General features: G+C 42.8%; 1 protein-coding gene across 3 annotated transcripts in view; it reads right to left on the bottom strand.

The window, feature by feature from the left end:
• USP34 (ubiquitin specific peptidase 34) overlaps positions 1 to 12,483 on the bottom strand; it is a 103,932-nt gene that overhangs the window by 52,368 nt on the left and 39,081 nt on the right. For all 3 annotated transcript variants that reach the window (XM_028725173.2, XM_028725174.2, XM_077925420.1), the window contains 10 exons: positions 12,171 to 12,301; positions 10,874 to 11,493; positions 9,903 to 10,117; positions 8,093 to 8,208; positions 7,884 to 8,011; positions 6,130 to 6,219; positions 4,784 to 4,879; positions 1,084 to 1,166; positions 229 to 383; positions 14 to 127 (listed from right to left, as the gene is read on the bottom strand). In XM_028725173.2, coding sequence (XP_028581006.2) covers positions 14 to 127; positions 229 to 383; positions 1,084 to 1,166; positions 4,784 to 4,879; positions 6,130 to 6,219; positions 7,884 to 8,011; positions 8,093 to 8,208; positions 9,903 to 10,117; positions 10,874 to 11,493; positions 12,171 to 12,301 — 1,748 coding nt within the window. The remainder of the gene's footprint in view (positions 1 to 13; positions 128 to 228; positions 384 to 1,083; positions 1,167 to 4,783; positions 4,880 to 6,129; positions 6,220 to 7,883; positions 8,012 to 8,092; positions 8,209 to 9,902; positions 10,118 to 10,873; positions 11,494 to 12,170; positions 12,302 to 12,483) is intronic.

Here is a 12,483-nt window from a genome sequence, read left to right as displayed (position 1 = left end):
TACTCTCGCTTACCTCTGAGTTTGAACCGCCATCATATGCACTAGTAGCCAATCGAGCCAAGTTACATAAATGCTGAAACAAGTTTAATCCAGTCATACTAATGGTTTCGGGCTTTAGCTGAGGCATCTAAATAAAATAAAAGCATGTTTTGCTTCCATCAACATCAGCCTTGTTTTCAAAGAGGAAAGTTAATAGGTTTTGTATGTAAGAAGCTATTTCCCTTCTACCTTTTCTAAAAAAAGATGCTTGTAGGTTTCCATTCCCATGGCATGCTGGTCTTTGCTTCGCACTTGATTTAAGAACCAGTGCAGAGCATCGTCATAGCATTCCGAATCTTCTACTAAACAGTGCCATAGTATATCTACTTGCTCCAGACTCAACCCTAGAGATTCAAAGCAACATATGACAACATCCTGGTAAAAGACAGCTAATTTCTTTCCCCAAAAGTCCTTCCCACAGTAAACACAGCAAGGCAGCCTGATCCCATGCACGCCTGTCTGCTGGTTTGACCTGTATCATTGACAGAATTGAAACAGCACCTTCAGTCTCTCAAATCACACCAATCCGGAAGAGCCCTAAAAGCGCTAAAGGGCTACATAGCTTGGCTTCTCATACTTATTAAATGGTAGAACTCTAGAGCTGGAAGGGAACCAAAGGTCATCTGGCCCAACCCCTTGTTATATAGGAATAAAAGCTAAAGAATCCCTGACAGACGGGCCAGCCAATCTTTTTAAAACCTCCAATGAAGACGAACCCGTCACCTTCTGGGTTAGTCCATTCCACTGTCAAAAAGCTCTTACTGTCAGAAAGTTCTTCCTAATTTTACCCATTAGTTTGGGTCCCACACTCTGGGGCAGCAGAAAGTAAGCTTGTTCCATCTTCTATGTTTCAGATACCTGAAGATGGCTACCAGACTCTTAGCATTCATTTTTATTTTAGCTTTAAAGAAAGAAGCCGTTTCCTTTCTGTTACATTCCTTGTTTGTCTGGCTGATGCAATGATGGTATTTCTATTATACAGTGCCAGCAAATCAACCTCGTTGTTTAAAAGAAAAAGTATGGGTACATATATTTAGAACTTACTGAAATGATCTGGTGATCCTAGAGTTGAAAAGACACATGTCAAAAACTGAAGGCGCACTTGAACTTCTGCGCTGTGGCTGTACCTATCATGGAAATTATTTGTTATTTCAGTACATCTTCAGTCATCAACAACTGTTTTGCCATTGTTTAAGCCCTTTGTCATAACTGGGGTCAAACCACCCCAAAAAGGAACTGAACATATGTGTGGTACCCACTCTTCCACCATGCAGCACCAAACCTCCAGATGTAAACCTCGCAAGCCAAAGGCCTGTATCGCCTAGCAACTTCTATAAAAAACAACAAACCCATATCGACACAAGAAGCCTGGACTTTGAAAGTCATCTAATCTTCCTTGCTGTACTATACTGTATTGTTTTAATTAGTGTTTTTATGAAGCAGTCAAGTAATTTCGTTGTCCCTGAGAGGGGGTAATGACAATAAAGATATTATTATTAGAAATACAAAACAAACAAGGGGACACCCGAATACCCTGGCCAACACACCATCAGTTACATGCCTTCTTAAATAATCCAGTAGTTAGATCAATAGCCACTAGGCCCTTGACCACCTTCGAAAACTTTCTCCTAACATGGCAAGGGGATGGTATCCACAATATACCAAACACTGCTCCAAAGCCCCACAAACCCCCTTGACACAATCAATAAACAATGGGAAGACGACACAGGCTATGAAATCAACCCCACCCAATGGACTAGAATGTGGTCTAAACCTCCCTTTAAATCCATATCAGCAAAAAGAAAGGAACTCACTCTGAAACTCACTTACAGATGATACCTAACACCATGGAAACTGGTGCTGATACAGCCGGGAGCCTGACCAAAATACTGGAGAGGCTGCACCTCCACAGATACATACCTCCACATGTGGTGGGAATGCCCCCAAGCCCAACTCTTCTGGACAACAGGCATACAAGAAATAAGCGAAATAACTAAACTGGTTCTAGAAGTCACCCCAGAACTGGCCCTACTGAATATTTTCCGAGATAACAATGCCCACTCACACTATAAAGAGCTCATAACCCACCTACTCTCAGCAGCCAGAAACATCATAGCTAGATACTGGAAGGACCTGTCAGAAATAAACATGGAACACTGGTATCAAGTAGAATGGGAAACAGCCTTATTAGAAAAGCTAACCAAGAGACTGCAACTGACACAGGGAGAGATAGAAGAGGACGCCTTCACTCCGGTATAGCTCCCCTTTAACAGAGCCCTACAAGACAACAACACGAGCCCACCGACAGCAGACAATTCAATATAGCTAACTTAATGCACTAACAAATCCCACTGCAGCCAAACAAAGACAATCAACCACACCCTAGGTCACCCTAACCTCTCTTACCACCAAGGAAACCTAACAGGTGTATAGAAAGAGAACCTACCTAAGTGACGCTGACACAAAACCCCCACATGTACACGAAGTAAAAGAACATAAGCTTTACCACCCCACCCCCTCTCTTTTCTTCCCAATTCTATACTGCATAAAGCACCAATGTCTCACAACAAATATAACTGATCTGTAGAAAACACAACCTGAAGAAAGAGACAATGCATGTGCTTTTGTAAATGAGGAATCAGAAGGTCGGTGGTTCAAATCCCCGCGACGGGGTGAGCTCCCGTTGCTCAGTCCCTGCTCCTGCCAACCTAGCAGTTCAAAAGCACGTCAAAGTGCAAGTAGATAAATAGGTACCACTCCGGCAGGAAGGTAAACGGCGTTTCCATGCGCCTCTCTGGTTCGCCAGAAGCGGCTTGGTCATGCTGGCCACATGACCCGGAAGCTCCCTAGGCCAATAATGCGAGATGAGCGCCGCAACCCCAGAGTCAGTCACAACTGGACCTAATGGTCAGGGGTCTCTTTACCTTTAAGGTCAATTAATTTTGATGGGTCTACTCTGAGTAAAGCTTAAATCAAATACCACCCAGTTTCAAACATTTTCTTCTACCCCTGCCACGTCATATACAACATATTCTGGGCTTTCCAATCCTCTTCCCCCACCTAACGGGTGCTTTTTATTTTATTTCACTGAGGGTTTTTACGTACTAGAAATTGGTATCAATTCAGCAGGGCTGGTTCAACCCTTAGGCGGGGTGAGGTGGTGCCCTGCCTGCTCCGCTTCCTCCACCACTGGCATCAGTGCTGATTTTAGCCCAAAATCAGCACTGGCAGTGGTGGGGCATCTCTCCCTAACACAGATCAGACATTCAGACTTTATAAAAGTTCCTCCACAGAGGAAGGAAGTGCTTGCCACCCTCACTCCTCAATCACAAGGGTCACGTAGGAGGCTCTAAGGAGGACCTCTGCGGGTGAGATGGTATCTGTACTCTTGGTTAATTTAAGATACAAACTGTTTGTGTAGAGGCAAATTTAACACTCTACCACTGCAAACAATTTTTTTAATATAATTTTGTTTAAGGATACATATGAAAATATTCATCTATTTATTACTTTTTTGGCTTAGCTCATATGGCTTGGGATAGATAACAACGCTTATTAGGTAAGAAGAAGGGTTCCAAGTAAGAGTGCAATTCGTTCAACAAACCCAAGGACCCTTTAGCCTCAACTCCTCAAACTAATATGACAAAACAGTTTTGGAACTACAAAAGCAGGGTTTTTTTTTGTTGTTCAAAGTAAAGAATTCCCACTTGGCACTCCTAGAATAGCAGGACTCCAAAGCTAGTGAAACAAAACACTCCCTCTAAAACTAACACTTAACAAACATTAAAATTCCACTCCCACGTCATGTCAGCTCAGCTCAATATGGGCCTACTTTGGAACAGATTTCCCCTCAACCTTTTTCAGCCTACCATCAGTCTTATGACAACCATCTCCACACCCACAAGTGCACCCTATAAAGCTGCTCTACATATCCATACATCTTTGCACCACCCAACCACAAAAGATGCTCACCCTTAACCCCTTTGCCACAAACAACCCTCCAACACGGACCCATTTTCACTGAGCGCCCAATGTTCAAAGTGAAAGAAAGCTCAGCAAGCATAGATTAATGAAAAGCAAACCATTTCCCCCTCTTTTTTGCTGCTTAATATAGTAAGATGGTTATGGGAATGAGATAATAGTCACACATGCATGGAGTTGATGTACTTTCCTTTAGCCAAATGCCATCTCAGATCAGCTCAAAATAGGCCTTTACAAAAAGACTTGTTATTCACAAGTGATAAAGGTAAAGCTAAAGGGACCCCTGACCATTAGGTCCAGTTGTGACCAACTCTGGGGTTGCAGCGCTCATCTTGCTTTATTGGCCGAGGAAGCCGGCGTACAGCGTCCGGGTCACGTGGCCAGCATGACTAAGCCGCTTCTGACAAACCGGAGCAGTGCACAGAAACACTGTTTACCTTCCCGCCAGAGTGGTACCTTTTTATCTACTTGCACTTTGACCTGCTTTCGAACTGCTAGGTTGGCAGAAGCAGGGACTGAGCAACGGGAGCTCATCCCGTTGCGGGGATTCGAACCACCGACCTTCTGATCGGCAAGTGGGTCAAAGGAAATACTAATGAATATGAATATACATGAATAAATAAGGTGCAAAAAGGAATTTTGTTTGATCAGGAGCAAATTTTGACCATGTGAAGGTGGATTTTAACAAGGTTCAGATAAATGTTAAAAACATCAAAACCATGAACAGACAAGATACACCCCACCACTGCAACACCATACTTACAATGCATGCTTATGACGCCCTTCCCTGACAGCTTGAATGTAGTAGACCAAATTATCAAAGAAGAGCTTCATCATATTAAGTTCTTTTTCGGCCCACCTGTTTCAATTTAAGAATCATTTGTCATTTCATATCCATATGTCTTGGGGGGAAATTGCATACAAACAAACGATGCAAACTATCTTTCAAAAAGCTAACTACAGAGCAATCCAACGCTCCTCATAATATTTCTCAACTCAAAGGTGGCTCAGAAATCTGCAACACGCATGACTTAGTCACAAATAACTGAAGGGCAACTCATCCATTTGCTATAGCCCAGGATATCAGTGGAAGATTATGCACAACATAGTTTATTTTGCCTGTCCTCATCAGAGCTTCCTGCTTCTCAGTCCAGTCTGATCTGAACACTTTTAGTATTTAAAAAGGATTAGCAGATTTAATATAAAGGAAGAATGTCCCAGATTGGGGAATGACAAGTCCAGCATCATATCTGGCCATCTTGAGTAACATTCTGGAATTAATTGTATAGATCACAAGCACTCCATATCAAAGAAGTAGTAATAAACGTAAGATAACAATTACATTTGAAATCAGCTTTAATCTTTATTATTGTAATTGCTTTGGGACATACTATCATGATTTAATTTAAAACAGGAATTGTGAATGAAACTTAGCAGCAGATATTGTGAACCTGCCCCTGTATGTCAAATGCAATAAAAATATGTGTACAAACAACTTTTAAGAATGCAAAAAAATTAGCCAAGTAGAAACTTGCTCCTATTACTGCAGGCAACATAATGTGCTCCTAGCAAACTGTTTATGTCAGCATATGACATATGCTTAGGCCTTAAGGTGCCTTCTGACGTTACCTTCACGACATGGGGAAGTGCTGTAACATAGTTCTTTCATGTGGTGCAAAAATAACGTCAGAAGACCCAATTCATGTGGGAGAAATCTCCATACAAAGTTATTGAGTTGAGCTTCTACGATTACCCTTCTAATGTGTGAAGGAGCCACGCAGCACTGACTCCATACTATCAGGATCAGGAGAGCCGCTGTCAAACTATGGAGATTAGAGTCGGAAATAGGTGGCCTCTCTTTTGGGGGGGGGGGGAGAAGAGAATCAAAAGAGACCAAGATTCCATTTAATACCAAACAGGAAGGGATGGGCTTGGGCAAGGAAATGTTAAAACTATAAACTGCCCTGAAATTTCAGGGAAGGGTGGGGTTAATAATCTATGCTCTGCATTTGACAAACTAAAGGTAGCTAGGGAGGAGCCAGTATCAGACCAGTAATCCCTCAATGATCAACCACCATCTTCTGTAATGAAAGGACATGTTGTACTTACATGGTTATCCAATGTGTGTCATAACTGCTTCCAAATTGTTGAAAGGTACCAAATAATTTTGGGAGAAGACGAAGAGAAACTACCACTGATCTGAGGAGATAGATAAATGGTGACTAGGTATAGAGGAACATCACAGGATAACTATTCTCCGAGATTTATAGCCCTTAAATTAAAATGTATCATGTAGCCACATGTAGAGAAAAAGATGCCTTTCTATGGGAGGAAAGGAAGAAGCGATCTGTAACTTTGGGACTGCCGTTCTAAATTAATGAAGAACTAACTATGAATGAGGCGTACGTTATTCAGAAGTGCAAGTACAGAGACCCAGTGTGGGCGATGATTTGAATTGGGAGGGCTCTTTCAATTAGGGACACACCAAAAAGGGTTACTTACTTGCCTTTCTATCCCAACCTTTCTTCCTTTTTGCAACCTTTAAAAAGGTAAAGGGACCCCTGACCATTAGGTCCAGTCGTGGTCGACTCTGGGGTTGCGGTGCTCATCTCGCTTTATTGGCCGAGGGAGCCGGCGTACAGCTTCCGGGTCATGTGGCCAGCACGACTAAGCCGCTTCTGGCGAACCAGAGCAGTGCACGGAAACGCTGTTTACCTTCCCGGCGGAGCAGTACCTATTTATCTACTTGCACTTTGACGTGCTTTCGAACTACTAGGTTGGCAGGAGCAGGGACCGAGCAACGGCAGCTCACCCCATCACGGGGATTCGAACCGCCAACCTTCTGACTGGCAAGCCCTAGACTCTGTGGTTTTGACCACAGCACCACCCGCGTCCCTCAAACCTTTAGCTTACACAGCCCTATTGTTGTTCCCCTTCTCAAAACAACATCTTCCTTGATGCTGAGTGTTTTGGGGAGATGGGAGAGTAAATCTGTGATTTCTACATTTTGATTTGTAGTTTGTCTTAAGCAAGCTTATCTGCTTGTCAAGAGGAGACTTATACTCTGTCTGGGACAAGCCTTATAGAGGTTTGATTTTTCTTAGGATTTTATTTAATTCTATTTTTGCTTTACCCCTAATCTCCGTGGATTCCAATGGGAAAAAGCAGGCCTCACTGCACCAAGTCTGGAAGATATGGACCTTTTGGCAGCATTCTCATGGCTTTTGCTCAAGTTAGCTGGACTGGAACAAGTTGTGAGACAACAGTGCTCATCTGACTACCAGCCTGCCACATTGCTGTTGCTAACTGGGAGGTGGGGTAGAACCAATTCCACGCTCCTGTCAGTGTGTTTCCACTGCGCTGACCTCATCCCACCACAGTAAGCAGGCACAGATGTGATGGATGATCAGGTGAGTACCACCACCCCATGTGGTCCACGACAGAGGGTGGGAGTTAGAACTGCTTTCATATGTATTTTCTTCACTTGCAGTTTCTTGTTATAAGCAGTTAATAATGCAAATATATTTATCTGGTAGCTTCACGATAACTGTGAACCCCCTTTTAATATAATCCCCTTTTAGTATAACTTAGTATATTTTAGATCGTGCTTTTGTTGTTTCAAATGAAAGTTTACAATTTTTACCATTTCTCAGTTATTTTAAATCAAGTTTAAATTCACTTTCTTTTTGGCGTGGTTCTGGCTCTTTGGTCACTATCCATATGCTCATAGCAGCAAATTAATATAGACCGAACTGAGAATCCATTTTTCAAATATGATTTCAGATAAAGCAGCTTTTAGAGATTTAATGGACAAAGAAACGGATCAGCAGTAAGACACTGATGTGCCACTCAAGCTCATTTACCTGTTATTTGCTAAATTTTCTAGGCAGCCTTCAATGAACCTCATTCGAATCTGTCTATCAGTAAACCAACATACTAACGAACACAGAAGCTTCTCTGCTTCATTTATTAAACCTTCAGATAGATGAATCTAGAGCAAGTAAGAGAAAAGTTATTGACAATTATTATTACATTTTCTCTGTCAAATATTCTTGTGTGATATTTAACTTACTGCATCTTCATCCTGGACCAGATCCCACAAAAGGGTATTTCCCTTCTTACAAACATTATCCAAGTTAATATCTGTCACTGCGTTGCTGTTGTACTGGTGTTTATGAACTGCTGGCCCTGAGCAAAAGACAGGTGTTATTAAAAATATGGAATGTGTATCCTGATTTGAATGGACTTTGTCCATCAACAGCTGTTAATAACGGCTAAAGACACAAACCTACAAATGGTTGGAACAAATACACTTGAGAAAACTAAGCCAGGGGAGGATACAGGGAGACCCAATACAAACACATGCAAAGTCAATACTATTTATCAGAATACAGTGAGGAAGAAGAATCCTCAACCCTTTAAAATAAAGGCCTTTCGTTATGTTTTACCATCCACTATGGTGTGAAAGCCATACGAAACTTAGCATTCAAACTCAAATTTTCATTGAAAAGTATTACAATTGCAAATGTCTGTGTTTGCTTGTAAAGTTATTTAATTAGGATGTGAAACTGCTTCACAAGTAAAAACCTGTTGCAAAAAAAAAAAAAGAGCTATTATGATAATGCAATTAAAGACAACTGTCCCAATTCAGGATCTGTATTTACTGAGATAAACAAAGAATTGTGTTTGCTGTCTCCCTGTTCACTTCAATAAAGGGAACAGTTCTGCGCGTACATCCCTGTGTGCTCTTCAAATAGGCATCTCGGAATTAAGTGTTGCTGCAGGTCAGTGGTACAGAATCTGTTTTGTATTCAGAAGATCTCATGTTCAATTCCTAGAACCTCTACTTGGAGAGGATCCTGCCTGAAACCCTGAACTAGATGGACCAATGAACCTTCCTATGTGCACACAAGACCCAGTGTCCCCAAGCTGGAATCCCCATGCCTGTAATCCAGCCCACAATTGCTTATCTATATCCGTGGGACATCACAAGTGTACCTGTAGGTTGAATGCAGCATCCATCATAAATATAGACCTTCTGCAAGATGCAGGACTTACACATGACAGAACACATCTATTTAGCTCAGGATCAGATATCATGTCTACAGCAAATTGGAAGGAAGCGGCACAGGAATCTTTTTACTTGATACAGCCTTGACCTTGAAGGGCAGGTTCTTAATCTTTTTCTATGGGTCTCAACCAGAATAAGCAAACTACTCGCCAAGGATCAGCCAATCTTCCTGCAGGCCCAATGCTGTATTATCTGCCTTTATAAAGCAATCTAGCAACTCACATTCTCTTTACACTTCTCTCCATTATTCTACTCCTAGGTATGTTGATGACAGCAATAATGGCCAAGGCAGGCTGCCTTTCTTCACTTGCTCTCTCTTTTACCCTCCTGAAATTAATTTTGATACAAATGCTATTTAAGAATCCAGGGGAATGGATCACAGAGTTGCCACTTTTTAGTGCTCCTGCTCCTGTGGTCTGGACACACACCAATGGAACAAGTGAAAGCTTTCCCCAACATGCAGGAGAGGCTTTACCAGTCAAAGATTCTGTATGTTAGGCTGTTGCTAAAGGAGCAGGGTCAGAAAAAGAGATTGAGAACCTAGACCTCTAATATCAGCCTTCCTCAACCTAGTGCCCTCTCTATGTTTCGAAACACAATTCCTATCAGCCCCATCCAACATGGCCCATGATAGGGCAGGAAGGTGAAAGCTGAATTTGCTCATGATTTGATTTAAATAACTAGAAAGGTCACTAATTCCTATCAGCTTATCTCTACCACAGGCATGGTACTTGGGTTCTGCTTAGCTTCCTTTTAAGTAGCTAGACCACTGAAACAAAATGTGGCTGCTCTTTCCTTTGCTACTTCTTACCTTGGCTGAGATGCTCATGATAAATGGAAGCAAGATTTGGAAGGTGCTGCTGAAGGTGAGATGTCAGTTCGGCATGCGAGTTAATCTGTACCAGTTCTTCTTCGCAACCAGATTCCTCGCCATCAAAATCTGCCATATTTTTTTCCGATTTTGCACTGACTTGGGAACTGCTACAACTGACATCATCAGCGCTTAACATGTCATCGACCATGTGTCTGTAAGATACAGGCAAGAATAAGCCAGTTTATTGTTTTCAGTCCATGAAGACCCAGTAGACTACGGAAAAGCAGCACTTGCATATATGCAAAGAGAAAATATCATCACTGAATATAATTCTGAATATACCCCCCCTTCACCTTGCGGTTTAAACAATAAAATTTAATAAGTATGCAGTTACAAAAAGTGCTACCACAAAAAATAGGGTGGTTCCTGAAAATAAACATCTCAGGTCAACAGCATTCAGAGAAAACAATATAATGAAGTTGCCAAGCAAACCTCTGTGGGGAGTTACACAACTTACGGGCTGCCACAGAGAATGCCTTATTGCGGGTTCCACCACCCTGAGCTTCTGAAGGCAGTGAAATTACTAAGAAGGCGCTCTGATTATCTTAACAGCCAAGAGGGTATGTAGGGAAGGAGTCGGTCTTAATATTAAAATGCATGTGCTCAGCTTCAGCTACATTCTTTTAAATGGTTGGTAACTAGGACTGCATGCATTCTGCTTGACTGTACACAAATGGCAGAATGCTTTAGCTAGTGCAGCCTGGTCAAAGTTTGGGGGAAAGGTGGGAAAGTTCTTAATGGGACTTTGTGCAATTGGTCCGGGAAACTTCAGGCCCCAATTCAGCTCCTTGCACCTCTTCCCAAGATAACTAAATGCAGCAAGGATGATGCAAGGCAAGCAATAGGCATGCAAATGTGATTATGTTCCAGAATGTGTGTGTGCGCGCGCGGGCACGCAAGTAACTTACCCTTCATGATGGTGGTGATGATGGTGGTGGTGGTGCTGGTGGTGGTGCTGTGGCCCAATAAACTGCCGGCAGTTAAATAACTCATTTCCGATGGCTTCCCCAAGGAAGTCCCCGGTATGCGTTATACAAGAATCTTGAGAGCCTTGGGATATATGAGCTGCGCCGATTTCCCCGGCCATGTCGTGCTCTGTGTCCTCCCCGTGTGAACAGGGATCAAGCATTCTAATTCTATTATCCACCGCAGGCACCGAGTCAGTATTAAAAACATGGTCATTTCCAGTCCCGTTACTGACACCGCCCCTTTCTGCTGCTCCCTGGGAGTCTCCCAAGCAAATGCCTGATTGGGATTCCATTTTCCGGCTCCGCAGCTCTGCATTCCGGCCATTTTTCTGGGAACTGTGACCTCTGTCCTCATCCTCCTCTTCATCTTCCTTGAGAGCTTCGATGTCAGCAATGTCTTCCGACTGCACCTCGCTGCCTGGGCTCCCTGCAGATTGACTAGCATGGCTGGAGTTGGCCTCGTTGCTGGATCCATCGCTGTGCCCGCTACTGCTACCTGGCCCACTGCTGCCATCTTCGCCGCTGTTTGCCGTTTCATCGGAACTCCCCTGCATCGACTCCTTTAATTTTTTTAAGGATACAAAATCACCAAGCATTTATTTTCTAAAATTACTATTCTGCACCTCCAATGTCAACAGGTATTCCCAGGGTGGGGAACAACAACCCATTATGCTGAGGAGGGGACAGAGGAGGTCTGATAGCGATCTTCAAATATTTCAAGGGCTGTCACAAAGGAGATGGAGCAAGTTTGTTTTTTCCCTGCTCTGGAAGATAGGACTTGAACCAATGGCTTCAAACTCCAAGAAAGGAGATTTTTGACTCAACATCAGGAAGAACTCTCTAGATCAGTGTTTCCCAACCTTGGGCCTCCAGCTGTTTTTGGACTACAACTCCCATCATCCCTAGCTAGCAAGAGCAGTGGTCAGGGATGATGGGAATTGTAGTTCAAAAACAGCTGGAGGCCCAAGGTTGGGAAACACTGCTCTAGATGATAAAAGTTGCTTGACAGTGGAACAGACTCCCTCAGAAGGTGAGTTTCCTGCATTGTAGGGGATTGGACTAAATGACCCTAGGGGATAATCTGGACAGAGGGGACATGATGGCAAAGAGGGAGAACCACCATGGTACTTCTTTTCTAAATGAAGGGTGGAATACCAGTTACCTTATTAACAACAACCACCTTTCATACTGACAGATTCTTTGATAACCATCAGAGAAAAACAGTTATTTCTTTTACCTCTGTATCTGAAAGCCGCTGCTGGACATGTTTATTTCTGCTGATCAGCTGCTCCTCCATTTCAATATCACTCCCTCCACTCTGGTGAGTATCACTGTTGTCACTGCTTTGAGGACTTGCTGCAGGTGACCCTATTGTAGAAAGAGCTTTTCAAGTTACTCCATGTAATGGAAAAGCAAATGCTTTAGATCAGTGTTTCCCAATCAGGAGTCCGCGTAACCCACTGAGAGGATCTGTGGCACCATTCACATAACAAAAATTACCATAGAGAGCAGGGAGTTGACTTTTGAAAAACACGGGGTCTACGTTACTT

Source organism: Podarcis muralis, chromosome 3, assembly GCF_964188315.1.
Source record: "Podarcis muralis chromosome 3, rPodMur119.hap1.1, whole genome shotgun sequence".
Classification (NCBI taxonomy): domain Eukaryota; kingdom Metazoa; phylum Chordata; class Lepidosauria; order Squamata; family Lacertidae; genus Podarcis; species Podarcis muralis.
The sequence above is the reverse complement of the archived record's forward strand: the minus strand, read 5'-3'. Positions and strand labels throughout refer to the sequence as shown.